The sequence below is a fragment of the Ostrinia nubilalis genome, chromosome 8 (genome assembly GCF_963855985.1).
Source record: "Ostrinia nubilalis chromosome 8, ilOstNubi1.1, whole genome shotgun sequence".
NCBI lineage: Eukaryota > Metazoa > Arthropoda > Insecta > Lepidoptera > Crambidae > Ostrinia > Ostrinia nubilalis.
In genome coordinates, this window is record NC_087095.1 from 2,907,110 (window position 1) to 2,921,695 (window position 14,586).

A 14,586-nucleotide genomic window follows, 5' to 3' on the forward strand; every position below is an offset into this window, starting at 1 on the left:
TACGTAACTAAGTTTTGAATGGGTTAGCGGTGCTATTGATAATTTGTGCAATACAAAAAAAGTTTATTTCCTTTCAGCGTTCTTTTCTTCAGTAAGAATACAGTTAAAATTTAATTTACGGATTGATTTTAATCTCATAGCATGTCATTATAATTTAGTAGACACTATCGATACTTAGAAGCAACGATAAGCTCTGAGATTAATAAAGTTATTGTACTTAGAAAATACCTATTTACTTAAATAAAACTTAATGCTCAAACTTTACTGATGGGAAGAGATATCACCCGAAAGATTTTTATAAGTAAATATAAGTAGGTCAAGAATATTGTTAACCCCCTAAAGGACAGGAAGCGGGCTCCGTGCTCTTTCGGGTGTTCGACAGCTGATTATGCGTCAGATGTCATGGTGATGTGACGCGTTCAATACGACGTGTTCTCTGATGACACACGGTCACACTGTACTGGTTTTGGAGTTCAAGTTGTAGAACTTGGCTACCATAGGAGTTACAGTGATGGGAACGAATTGAAGTTGGATATAGTCCCGTATGCTGTATTGTTTCTGAAGCGAAATCTACCTTCTCAGAATAATTTTTTATCCTCTAAAACAGTACCTTAATACTCGTGCTGAGAAGTTGGAGTATAAGTAAGATTAATAAAGCAGTCTTCTTCAGCGATTCCTAAATTTATTTAAAGACAATTAGATTTCAATTTCGATGTCCATTAACTTCCACTTTTACTGAACCATTCTAATGAAACCCACTCCTCACAAATATAATATTATGTTTAGGGAGGGGTTAACGGGTTTTACTCTAATCAAAATCGGCTAAGCTTTATTTATTTTCACGTATCTAAACCGTTTAAAATTACGGCTTACTTCCTCCTTTCTCTCAAAACTTGGGATAATGTATTATTTCAGAAGTTGTTGTTCTTTAGTACCTACTCGTACTTAAGATAAATATTGTTAGGCTTTTCACAGCGTATCACTTAATGTCCTTTCAAAAACTATTTGCTCTCTACGGTGTGGTTGAGGAGCTCTTGTAAAGATTTGGGAAGACGCTGTATTCGGGTCAAGTATGGCGCGTTAGTTCACGGGTGCAGACATTACTCTCTATACCGCTTCGGATGTTAATCCTGAGTGTGCTATTTCAATCATGCTCTGACATGTGGAGATGGTGAATGGCAGTGACATAGTTAAGGAGATGGAGAGATTAATAATATCTTATTTAGGTACTTGAGTAACTTAGATACAATATTAACACCTTCACTAGTCTGGTAGAGTTCGCAAAGCTCTTTAAAAAAAGAGCTTTAATTAAATTTAAAGAGGCTTAGTGCGATTTGATTGCCCTACTTATCTAAACTCTTTAAAAATATCTATATCCGTATTTAGCAATGTCAGACGCCACAGCAAGTCTAGCACTAAAGTATTGTAATCCCTAACTTTAACCGTAACTATAACGATAACCGGTGCTTTTTGTATGGAGTTTGATAGATTTTTGACGTTTGTTAAAGTTAAAATAAGATGGTGCAAACAAGCCTTAGTTGCTACAAGCCACAGTCCCACGCAATATGTAAAACTCTTACACCCACCCGAGTGATCAATATACTATCTTTTACACCCACTCGATTGATTTAGATTAGAGCATTTGTAGCAAATTACATGGATTTCAGCCACAAAACCTAGGTAGTTCTTCCTAACTTGCGTGCCGCAGATCCAGGCACGCAAAGGCTATAAATAAAGCAATAAATTATACCAAACGAGACGTGTCATACGTCGGTCTCGTCCTAATTTCGGAATGAAACTTTTTATGAGGCTGAATCGTTCTTTGACGTTTCGAATGTGCAGGTATTTGATGAAATGTAATATGTAGAGTGGTGTGGGACAATAAAACGAAGACTTTTATAGAGGTGAAAACTATACTAAACTTTATCTATTTATGTATTTGTAAGCTGTTTGTTTTTTGAATAAAATAAAACAAAACAAGACTTGAATCGTGTCCTGTAAAATGTGTTTTCATATTATTATGATTGTTTTGTGATTGAATTGTCCCAGTACCCTCATTATTACTTCACTTTGTAATCAATGTAGATTTACTTAAACCAAATGGGGTATAGATTTTTTTTCGCATAGCTACGTGACACAGTATGTGAAACAAAACACGATTCGCGATGGTTTTTATGTCCTTAGTAATTAATTTTGGAAGAAAAGTCTGATGTGTTGTCGACTCTACAATGACATGATATTTAGAGGTATTTTGGAGGAGTTTATTAGTCTGTGAAATTGCCAGTAACTGGCACTAACTAAAGATTATCACTATTATCTACCTGTCATAATATTGTCCCTGATGATCTGTACATGGTTGTCCCTATCAGGCCGGGTGTGCTCGTGCCAGAAGCCGACGACGTGGCCCAACTCGTGGACCACTATACCGAACTTGTCGCAGTTCTTGCCGATTGAAATGGCCTGGGCGCCCCCACCACGTTTGCCAACGAAGGAACAGCATCTGAAAAGACAGGAATAGAGTATTGTGGTAGCAGAGAATAGTCACAATGCTATTTCAATCAATAGTAGTAATCATCAATGGTAGCTTGTTCAAAAGGGATTGGATTATTATAAGTTTCATCATCTTTAGGAAATAGTTTAGCGTTATGACTGTATTGTTCCTTTACTGCGATTCCATCAAGGAAGAAGTATCTATTATACAGGTACACACGATAGAACATCAAGTTAAATACTGTGGCAGTTTATGTTAATACAGCACACTATGTTAGATACCTAATAAGTTATTTTAAGCAAATGCAACGTGAAAGGTAGTTTTGGGCAATATTTTTAAAACAAAGATTACATTAAATGAAAAATAGGAATAATAGTAACTTCATTGAAAACTGTACTATCCATGAAAGAAATTCAGAATTTCAGTTTCAAGTAAAAATTGGAACAATGTATCAAAGTTATCATTGTAACTCTTAAGATATCGTCTACCCGCTTACATCAGCATTAAAAACGGCTGTGAACCGCTTAAAAACCCATAAAAATGCGGTAAAATATACTACTGCGATTAACGTCGTGCCCAGCTGCGCCCATTAGTGGCTGCAAGCTTTTTGGATAAACTATTTAGTATTTACGTTAATTGACTCTATTTGTTTGTATCAATCCCTTTGCTTAATCTCGTGCTTGTAATTTTCGTCTAACTAAAAGGCAATAAAGACAAATCTTTTGCTAATTGTTGAATAATGTTGGAATTTTGCAACCGAACTGGTTCTTGACCTAACTTTTTTTCTAACAAAGGTTAATTTGAGCTTATTATATTCGTAACTTATAATTATTTTGGTTGTAGTATTAATCGAACAGAACATCGCCACTATGTGATGATTTATGTCATGTAAACTCACACTAGGCCCTCAGGATATAAAATCCTCATATTAGTCTAATGCCCGTTTTCACCATCAATCCCTAATTTTTAAGTGACCCCTATGTAAATAAAATTCCTGTTCCATAGGGGTCACTTAAAAATTAAGGATTGATGGTGAAAACGGGCATTACTACTACAGTGGACCCCCGGTAGTCCGACAAACATTTTGCAGGTCAATGTCGAACTATCGAATTCGTCGGATTATAGAGTACTTCCTAAGACCCCCTATAGTCCGGATTTTTTTACAAAAGAGTACCTTGTAATCCGACAAATTACAGATTCAATGATAAGATTCTTTATACATACATATTATACATATATACATATGTTATGTACATATATGAACTCTGAAATACTAATTATACTTCATTATGTATGTCAAATTTAGTAAATTAAACAACAATAGAGAGCTTACGTTTTATATTTCTCTCCTGTAATGGTCATGGTGCGTACAAGTTGTAACTTGTTCAATCATGCTTAGCGAATACGTATTCAATAATAAATAATAGACCATGTCGGATTACAGGGGGCGCCGGATTAGACAGGGGCCGGACTACCGGGGGTCCACTGTATACAGTTCGTTGTAAAGTGGCCAAGACATATGGAACCGTAGTCATTTTTCCTGCACAATTAAATAAAAGATAGGTTAAGAAGATAAAGCAGCTGCCGTATTTCCAAAAGTCGACTTACCCACAAGGTCTCTCCGTAAACACTATGTAGTCTTTGTGCAGATCGGCGTCTCTCTCCACAAACTTGACGCAAGTGAAGTTCTCCCAGTGCCTCATGGCTTGCTTGAAGAGGGACTTGTGTGCGCCGCTGAAGTTGCCGTCGATCTCGTAGGGTATTACACCGTTCTCCCAGATGCGCTCCTTGCGGTTGGTAGCGGCTCGGGCAGTGCGGTGCCTTGAAGTTGTCTGTTGAATTTAAAATACTAGGATTAATTTAAAATATTGAAGAATACTGTGTTAGGGCCATACCTACATTCTGTTTGATTAGTCTCTCCTAAGGCCGCTTTTATGGCGTTAGAAGTACGACAGCAGCGCGGCAGAAGCGTTATTTTATTGTAAAGGCAGGCATCCGCTGTCATATAATATGAAATGCGCGTTTGCCGCGCTATTAAAGTCGCCTAAATGTGAAAGCGCTCTTAGTAAACGGTTTTAAGATAAAGAGTAATCTGCCTAAATATGCACAATAATATAATCTTATCAACCTTAGGCACATTTCACTAATGTTCGGTAAGAAGCGTCTTCTTTCCTTGCATTGTAAAGGTCAACAACGAGAATCAAAACTTACCTCAGTATAATTATGCTCTTGCTCATACAATTGACTTTCCATAGCATCCATATCATCAGATGTATCACGGTAGTACCAACCAGCAAACGGGTTTCTCTCTTGAGTACTATTTTCATTATCTTTCGCAGGTGGTTTCACTTCAAATTTTTCTTCAAACTCATGTACTGGAATCTCATATTTTTTTGGTGCCTCGCTATGGTCTCTACTGGAATGTTTCTTGTGGTGACGAAAAAACTTTTTTCTCTCAAAATGGGATTCGCTGGTACTCTCTTCGGAATGTCTTAGTGTGTTTTGGGACAGTCTTTCAGTGGAATGTATATTTCGTAACCTGAAGCAAATATCATTTAATTTTAATCGTGCAATAATTTATTAAAACTTGCTTCAAAAGTAACTTAATACCTACTCAGAGATACGTAGCATGAAATAAAATTTCTCGAGTAAAAAGATATCTCATTTCCGCGGAAGAATACATTGGGTAACGATGACATTTGCGACTATTCATTCAAGACCGTAGACTTATTTTATACTTAAGACATTTTTATTCATGAAGACAATTCCTATAATTTCCTATAATCATTAAGATAAGTCTTCTTAATTCAAACAAACATAATAATGAAGTTTTTAATTACAAATATATTCTAAATTCCTAAAGTTTCAAATTAAACGAATCATCGTTCGCAGTTAAAGTCCTGCTTAACGAGCTGTCTGACGGCTTGACCCGAATCATTGCTAACTAGAAGGTGCGAACGTTTAGTTAAACTGCAAGGACTAAAAGCGAGTAAAAGGCTTCCAGTGCAATTACGGACCGAATAACGAACCTCATTCAAGAGCGTATCGACGTCCCGAGTTTCAGACATTTTAGTTAGACATATCTGGGTCTCTTAAAATGTAAAAGTTTTAACATGCAGTCTGGCATTTGAAATGAGCTATCTGCTTTATGGGCAGATATGTACCATCCTAGACAGCATCTCACTTAACACCAGGTACGATTGCGGTCAAATACCTGCCTTGTCATGCATAAAAAATCTATCATAATTTCAGCCATAGGACGTCCACTGCTGAACATAGGCCTCCCCAATGACTTCCACATCGCACGGTTGGTAGCGGCCTGCATCCAGCGCCTTCCTGCTACCTTTATCAGGTCGTCGGTCCACCTTGTAGGTAAAAAGTCTATATTTTTTTATTAAAAACACATTAAATTTTAATGTTTGGAATTTGTCAGACTATTCCACGATGATAGAAGTATTTTAGATTTACTGTACTTACTTAATTCTAATTAATATCAACATACCTTCTACCGTTTCCATGCCTTCTTCTTCTTCTACGTTTTCTACTGTTTGTTTCTTCTACTAAACTTTGTAGGCTCTCGGTTGGCTTCAACAAATCATTAGCTTCTACATTTAGACTTAAATCAGGAATCGTTTTGTTTATTACGAATTTATTTGCATTTAATTCTTCTTCTTGTTCATTAGTCGACAGAACACCATTAGTTGGTGCTGGGGCTACTGTTATGTTGTCTGGAATGTCTTTTATTCTAATATTTTTGGAATCACCAGTGATCTCTCTACTATTACTTTGTATTTTGTTAGTGACATCTTCCATTTTGTTAGTGAGATTAGCTACTTGAATATTTAAGTACAATTCATCAAGGTTAAGAATGTTGTCAGTAGATACATTGACAACTAACACGCCGTCTTGTTCTAAGCTATCATACTCAGTTAGGTTATCTACTGAGGATTGGTTAGTATGATCTAGTTTAGTTTGACTAGGAACATAAGTAATATTTTCTATCATCTCTCCCGGCGGTATTCTTCCGTTTTTCATCAGAAGTGACTTATCCAAGCCCGCTGGCAGAACCTAAAATGAAAACCAATTTGTTATTAAAAATCTTTTTAGAGCCTGCTTTAGATTGATTGTAGTTTCAGACGAAAATGTATACCTTTGTAGATATTATTGCATCATTGTACTTCTTTGGTTTCTCTTGTGATAAAGGCACTGGCTGCTTCGTTCTCTTCCTAAGAATATCCGTGAGTCCTTCTTCTTCTACCTGTAGGCCTTCAAGCAGGACTTCTTTTTTCAGTCTTTCAACTTCTTCTTGTAATGATTTGTTAATTTTTGAGGCGGGAGGTGGGGGTTTTGTTGTGGGCTTGAAGTAATCTGAGGTTGGGATTGCGATGTCGCCTTGAAAGTTATCTGTAAAGAAGAAAAAGTTAAGTTAGTATTGTCTAAAACGAGTCGATATTGAGGGGCATGAAAAGGCGTAATACTTAATTCATAATTTAGATCAAGAGTTCCTTGATTGAACTTTATAAAATTCTTCAAACTAGTACTAAACTAATCTACATGGATCTTAATGTTTATTAGTATCTAGATGTAATTCATCAACGCTATTTACCACGATTACTTTTACCGAAACAAAATTAAATATTGGATAAAATAAAAAGTAATAGTCATTGTGTGACTGTGTCGCTCTGGAACGGGTAAACGACATTAGGTATCTCGGTGTTCTACTTGATGAAACTATGTCATGGGATGCTCAAATTGCAAGCCTGTCTTCACGTACCCGGAAATTGATTTATATGTTTTATAAGCTTAGAAATGTACTTAATCCCCATTCTTTAAAATGTGTTTATTATGCGCTTGCACAGTCTGTTTTGAGCTATTGCATCGCAGCATGGGGAGGAGCATGTAAAACTATAATCATCAAACTCGAACGGGCTCAGAGGTCAATTCTCAAGGTTATGATGAAAAAATCTCGTCGTTATCCAACCACCCAACTTTACCAGGAATGCAAAATTCTTTCAATCAGACAGCTGTTCGTACTACATTCTATTCTTCTTCAGCACTCTGCGCTCGTATACGAACCCAGGAGAACTAATAAAAAACCGCATAAGCGTAGGCCTGACAAGGTATGCTCGGCAATTCTTCCCCGTTCAACATTCATTAAACGCCAACTATATTACTTAGCACCGTATCTCTATGATAAAATAAATGTAGTACTTAATTTCTACGACAAACCAAGATTTGACTGTAAATTGCTTTTGATAAGGTGGCTACTTCAACAGGACTACACTCAAACAGAAGCCCTATTTGCAACAGCCATATAATTTCTTATAAAGACACACACACACACACACACACACACACACACACACACACACACACACACACACACACAACGGAGCAAATGTCGTCATCTTTATTTTTCCTAACGGAATATCTTTACATTGTATTGTATTCATGTCTTTATTGTATTCATGTCTTTTCACTGTTCATGTCTTCTCATTGTATACATTCAACCTCACAGGTGGGACCTGGAGTCCTGAAATACAGGGCTGCCCTACATTAGGCTCCAGTCACACCATTCTCTGTTCCTTCATAATGTATGTTTAATTCTAATTGTAACTTTAGATGTAATGTATAAGCCCTATAAGGTGTGAAAATAAACAATTTTATTTATTTTATTTATTTATTTTAATAGAGTATTATACGATTTCAAACGGAAATCTTACTGAAAAGACATCTTTAGTCTAAATATTTTGATATATCGACATAAGATATTGAACATCATATTTAAGTTTCATAGGTAATCAAAGAATAAAGCTAAGCATAACAACGTAACCTAATCCATGTAAATATAATTGGAGAGCCAGTCACGTGTTTAACAGTTAATTAAATTAATATGAGAATCGCGGCATACTATTTATATTAATGTAGAAATTATCTGTTCATATCATGTCACCTTTGCTCCCGTGATGCGTCTCCTTCACGTAGGGTTACATACGTTATACTTTGGGAACAAATTTTTCGTGAAACTAGGTTTATACTGAGCTTATACAAAATTATATTTACATTATTTTATAATTTCTATTATAAAATTTTCATAGATTTAACCATAAATAATTTATATTTCTTGGATGATATCAGTTTAAGCAATAGTGGTAAAGTGATAAACCTGTTTTTTTTATTTATTTATTTTTTATTTATTTACACTTTTGCACATACAATTGTACAGTGGCGGACTTAATGCCAGGTGGCATTATCTGCCAGTCAACCACAGGTCGAGTAGAGAGACTAAGGCGGTGCAATAAATATGACGTTTAATTAATATACTTACATAGCATTAGATAAAATAAATAACATAAGAATACATATTAATATAATAGACATACACCTAGATACATAAACATAATAATAATATTGGCGTACACAAAACACATGTCAGAGATAAGAATAAAGTTTACTTGCTTCAAAATAATTGCGCAGAGCCTTTTTAAATGTAAATTTGGAGGTTGCTTTTCGCAAATTCGCCGGAAGGCCGTTCCAGAGCCGTACTGCTGAGACTGAGAAGGAGTCAGACATGAAGCCGGAGGTGTGGCGAGGGGTGACAAGCTGAATAGTCTGACTAGAGCGAAGATTTCTGTTGTGAGTAGAATGAAGGTACTGGAACCTCTCTTTTAGATAAGGTGGAGAGTCAGGATTGAAGAGAATCGAGTGAAGCATACAGAGAGAACGAATGTTTCTACGCTGTCTAATGGGAAGCCATCCAAGCTGTGAGCGAAAAGACAAGATGTGGTCAAACTTGCGGAGGCCGAAAATAAATCTGATGCAGTCGTTCAGGAGGCGGTCCAACTTGTTCAGGAGTTCCTGTGAGATGTCCGTACAACATATGTCACCATAATCAATGATAGGCAGGATCAGGGACCGCACAAGCAAGGTCTTTGTGCTGGAGGGTAGAAAGTTTTTGAAGCGGTACAGTGCCCGCAATGTACCAATCACCTTTCTGCTGGTTTCCTTGACATGCTGAGACCAACTCAGAGTGCTATCAATGACGAGTCCAAGATTTTTCACACACGGAGAATAGTTAACAACAACTCCGTCAAAGACAACACTAGGAGCCGATCCCAGATCCAATTTAGCCAGTTGCCTAGAGCCCCCCAGCACTATCGCCTGACACTTGCCAGGATTGACCCTTACTCCGAACCTACCCGACCAATCTGCAATACTGCGAAGGTCTGAATTTAGCTGCGAGACTGCATCAGAAATATTAGAGGGGTCAGCTTGTACGTAGAGTTGGAGGTCGTCAGCGTAGAGATGAAAGGATGAAGAAAGGTGAGAAGTTAGGATGTTAATGAAGACAGAAAAAAGGATGGGTGAGAGTAAACCTCCTCGACCTCCTTGAGGCACGCCGGTTGCAAGATCTCGCCATTCCGAGCATGTTCGACCGACTTGCACCGCCTGTCTCCGACCGCAGAGATAAGATGAGAACCATTCCGCAGCCGATGGAGAGACTCCAAGGTGGGATAGAATGGTAAGAAGGATGTCATGGTCCACCGTGTTGAAAGCGTTTGAGAAGTCTATTAAGACTAGTACAGTAACCCGTGACTCCTCCATGCCAGCCCTGACATCATCCACTATTTTTAGGAGTGCAGTTGTAGTGCTATGTCCTGGGCGAAAGCCAGACTGAAATTGGCTAAGGAGACGGTTTTCGAGTACAAATTTTGAAAACTGTTTGTGAGCTGCCGCTTCAAGAACTTTAGAAAGAAAGGGTAGAATGGAGATAGGACGAAATTGGTTTAAGGTGGTAGGGTTGGAGAGTTTGGGCAACGGAATGACATGAGCCAGACGCCAAGCGGAAGGGAAACACCCACTGTCAAAGGAGGAGTTAATGACATGGGTGATGGCAGGAAGTAAGTTATCCAGGATCATGAGTATCATCGCTCTACTAACCTCATCCGGGCCAACAGCTTTCGATTTAATAGAGAGGATGATCTTTTTGGTCTCATCAACGGTGACAGGGGAGAATGAAAAGGAGCTATGTGTGGAAATAGGAAGAGAGTTTAAATAGGAGATCGTAGAGAGCTTAGTAGTGACGTCCAAAAGAGTGGCCGAGGAGAAGTGTATATTCAGCTCGTTGGGAGTGAAAGTTGTGTTTTTATTTATTATTGAAAATAACTTTTAGGCTAATAAAATTATAATGCTAATTCGTTTTTACTACTTATCTGTTGTTGTCTTTATTGTTATTATCGTATATTTTTATCTCAGCTTTAGTGCTGGTAAGATTAATTGTTATTATTTTTTTAATTTTGTGTTGTTTTATATTATTATGTTCATTAATATTGACTGCCTGTATGCCCCCTTTGCTGCCCTCCTATTTGCGTGTTCCCGCCGACGGACAGGCACTTTACGGAGTGCTTCTCCTTCGGCGGTTGGGCGCAGCAACGTCAAGGGACCCGCTGAAAATCAGTGTCAAGGCATTCCCACGGCGTGCCCCGATTAATGCTGAGCGGGCCCCTATTTGACAGCAGGGCACAGTGTTTTTCTTTTTGTAATTTGTGTAAATTTTAATGTGATGTCGCCCTTTTTGTCAAATAAAACATTTTATTATTTATATTATTATCTGATTTGTCTACTAGAAATTTGGTAGCCCTAATACTATGTCAGTAGTAATTCACTCACAAAGCTTGATAAATGTCCTCGATATCACGTTCTTGTATTATAAGATAAGGTATGTAGTATGTACTGACATCGGGGAATCACGCAAAAAAAATATTATGCAGGAAAACTAATATTTATGTACTATTTTTTTTATGCATAACAAGGCAGGTATTGGACCACAATCGCACCTGTTAAGTGTTAGGGACTTAATTTGGGACTAGTAACAGCAGATTTTATTATTGAAAAAGAAAATCTGGCAAGTGCTCATTAATCTATACTTTTAATATTATACATACGAAATGTCTGTCTGTCTGTCTCGCTTTGACGTTTAAACCACTGAACCGATTTTGATGAAATTTGGTATAGAGATAGTTTGTCCCGGGAAAGGACATAAGATAGTTTTTATCCCGGTTTTTGAAACAGGGACGCGCGCGGTAAAGTTTTTCTGTGACAGACAAAATTCCACGGGGCGAAGCCACGGGCGGAAAGCTAGTCATTAATACTTATTTTGTAAACAAAACGCGTGATAGACATTAAATCAACGCGGGCAAAGCCGCATGCCGAAAATAGGTGTAGAATTTATAATAAAAAGCTTGTCATTGTATAAAAATAGATAATAAAATAACATCATGTCATTAAACGAAAATCATCGGCCAATTCATTGATCACATGATTACCGGTTTATTAACGTTTTTCTCAGTAGTCTTTTTATCAACAAGGTACATTAAGATAGCTTGTAGAACATTACCCTGGTCTATCAGCCAGGGTCATAGGTTCAAAGCGTAGTGATGACGCAATGTGTGCCCCACACGTCACAAATAAATACCTAGGCACAACTGTATTTAATACACTTGTGATTACAAAGACTTGTGAAAACTAGAGAAACAGATTAGACACTTGAATACGTGGGGTTTCATTGTTGTTATCCGATTCAGTGTTGGTACTCTCTTGTTTGCCGCAGATCGTTTACAGTTGGTTCTTGTTTGGTTCTGTAAGGTATCATGAAAGTCCATTGAGTGGCCTTTGCGTTTTGTTGACACGTTCGCATTTTGTTATTAGTAGTAGTAATTTATTAAGTTAAGTATCTGTAGGGTACGTTCATTGCATGTTCATTTTATTAAACTAGGATAACGGTGTTGTCTGTCCAATTACTTAGTCTTTATATTTATTGAAGTATCTTAATAAAAAATATGTACTGTTCAGTTGTTTGTTTTCCTAAATAAATTAAAAAAAAAAAAGAGAATTAGAACTTACTTAACTGTGGCATTATACAAGTAGCTAAATCAATTTATGGTGTATTTTAGAAGAGCTTACAAAACTGAGGCTAGCTCAACAGCTACGCGTCTTTCAGGAAGTTGTATTGTGATATTTTAACGTCTACTTTCTTCCAGAACAGAACAATCTGTGGCCTTCCTATAAATATCTAGAGTCTAGACAGTGCCACAGAGAAAGAATTGGGATCGCAAACTCATAAGTCCGGGTCAATATAATTGTTACTAATCCCTACTAACAAACTATGGATGAAAGTCTGAAATAAATTATTTATTATTATTATTATTAATGCTATTGACTCACAAGAAGAAAATCATTATGTAAACAAATTAAAAGATGTAGCCCGTAACATTCAATATTCGATCGTATTGTCTTGATATTCAGATCAAAATGCTCTACAATCGCTACATAGCTTACATAGGATTTTTCGCGTTCCATTTCAATTAAAATAGTAAGACAGGGGTCTTAACGCGACGTTTATTAATGAGTTACATTATGTACTCACGGCTTGACGTTTCGGCTGCGATGCTGCAGCCGTGGTCACAAATAAACGTCGCGTTAAGACCCGTGTCTTACTATTTTAGCTTACATAGCTTTTGGCAAGGCTGCTAACCCAGAAACTATCGCCCGATCTAAGTTGGTCAAAGTAATCAAATTCAATCCAAAACAAGCTCTGAATATTCATGCTGCTTCCCAAGCTGTGCGTCCGATGCTGGCCATGTAGCACACACAGCGCTGACTAATGGTGTACCAGCTGCACCGACACGCGTGAGCTCGTTAAGTTTTACGACCGCTCCAGATGTAGTGGGTTATGCATCTGGGTTAGTCCCGTAATTACAAGCATTCGATTAGTAATTAGTTAGTTATTCTTGATGTTAATGCAAATGATTTAAAAAATAGAATAGAAACGGTAGAATCGTTGATCCATAAACATAACCCAATCTCTTGCTAACAATACAATCCACAATAGGCTTTGTTCAATTTAGGTTTAAGCTACCGTACAGTCATCTATCTATAGCAATCAGAAAGCCACAATTAAGATTATTTTATGTCTAGGAAACAATCTAAGTTTAACACGTTTAATTAATTTAAATTCCTCAAACTTTATAGTCACTCAATGTTTGTAATATCAAATCGGATTCAATCTTCCCCAAGCCTGAATATTCATCGCAGACCTTGTATCCAATACTGAACGTGTAAGCACAGCTAATAGCTGTCCAATAAACACTGACACTTAATGTCGATATAATAGGTGCGTTATTGCAACAGCCATGTATAGTGTAAGGTGCTAGTACCAGCTGTAGGGACACGCGCCAGCGCTCGTTAAGTTTTACGACCGCACCAGATGTAGTGGCGGATCGGGTGCGATCGCTGAAATGTGCATCGAAATTAGCGTAGCCGTAATTAATTCGATTAAGAATCGATTTTAAAGAAAGGATGTTCGAGTTGTAGTAGGTATCTACTTACTCGTTTGTAGAGACCTACCTACATATTGCATAGTGATTCTTAAATCTTAATTTACCCGACTGCGCGACTGTTTTTTGATAAAATCTTTAAAAATCTCTCGTGGTAAATGCTCAATGCTGAAACTTATGAAAGAAGAATTAGGTAGTTGATTCCTCTAATCTACTTACTTAATTTTTATTAAATTTTCGAGTAGGATTTTCTATACTAGCGATTCTCCAATTTACTTGAATAACTAAGTATTCATCACCCAGCAACGAAAATTCAACTTTACTCTTCGTAAATAAATGCTAATTCGCTTTTCAGGCTTTGAAGTGTTTTGGAAAAGGTGTCTCGAAATAATATTAGTTAATAGTGTCTAAGTTTATTCAACTGAGGAAAATCGAGCATTTACTCAAACATACACTTAAAACTCACTTTAGATTTTTATCTCGAGTACTAAAGATTGTGTATTATCTGCAGATGATCTAAAAATAGATTTACAAAATGAGTTACACCGTGAAGCGACGTAAAACGGCGATTTTATAGCGTTCTTTATGATTGGCTGTAAAATCTGACACTAAAACAAACAAAGAAGGTAATGCCGACATCAAAAAATGTGTCATTAGATGGGAATATTCCCAAAAGTGCTTCAAGTTTGACGCTTTAAAGGAAGATTGTTTATTTATGGAAACAGTAAATAAGGTCGCCTTTAAAATAATACAGACATC

The 14,586-nt window shown here is 37.0% G+C and overlaps 1 protein-coding gene across 1 annotated transcript in view; it reads right to left on the reverse strand.

The window, feature by feature from the left end:
• LOC135073724 (tolloid-like protein 1) overlaps positions 1 to 14,586 on the reverse strand; it is a 113,773-nt gene that overhangs the window by 37,598 nt on the left and 61,589 nt on the right. Inside the window, exons 3-7 of the mRNA XM_063967880.1 lie at positions 6,642 to 6,895; positions 5,994 to 6,559; positions 4,703 to 5,030; positions 4,100 to 4,323; positions 2,322 to 2,500 (exon numbers count right to left, since the gene is read on the reverse strand). Coding sequence (XP_063823950.1) covers positions 2,322 to 2,500; positions 4,100 to 4,323; positions 4,703 to 5,030; positions 5,994 to 6,559; positions 6,642 to 6,895 — 1,551 coding nt within the window. The remainder of the gene's footprint in view (positions 1 to 2,321; positions 2,501 to 4,099; positions 4,324 to 4,702; positions 5,031 to 5,993; positions 6,560 to 6,641; positions 6,896 to 14,586) is intronic.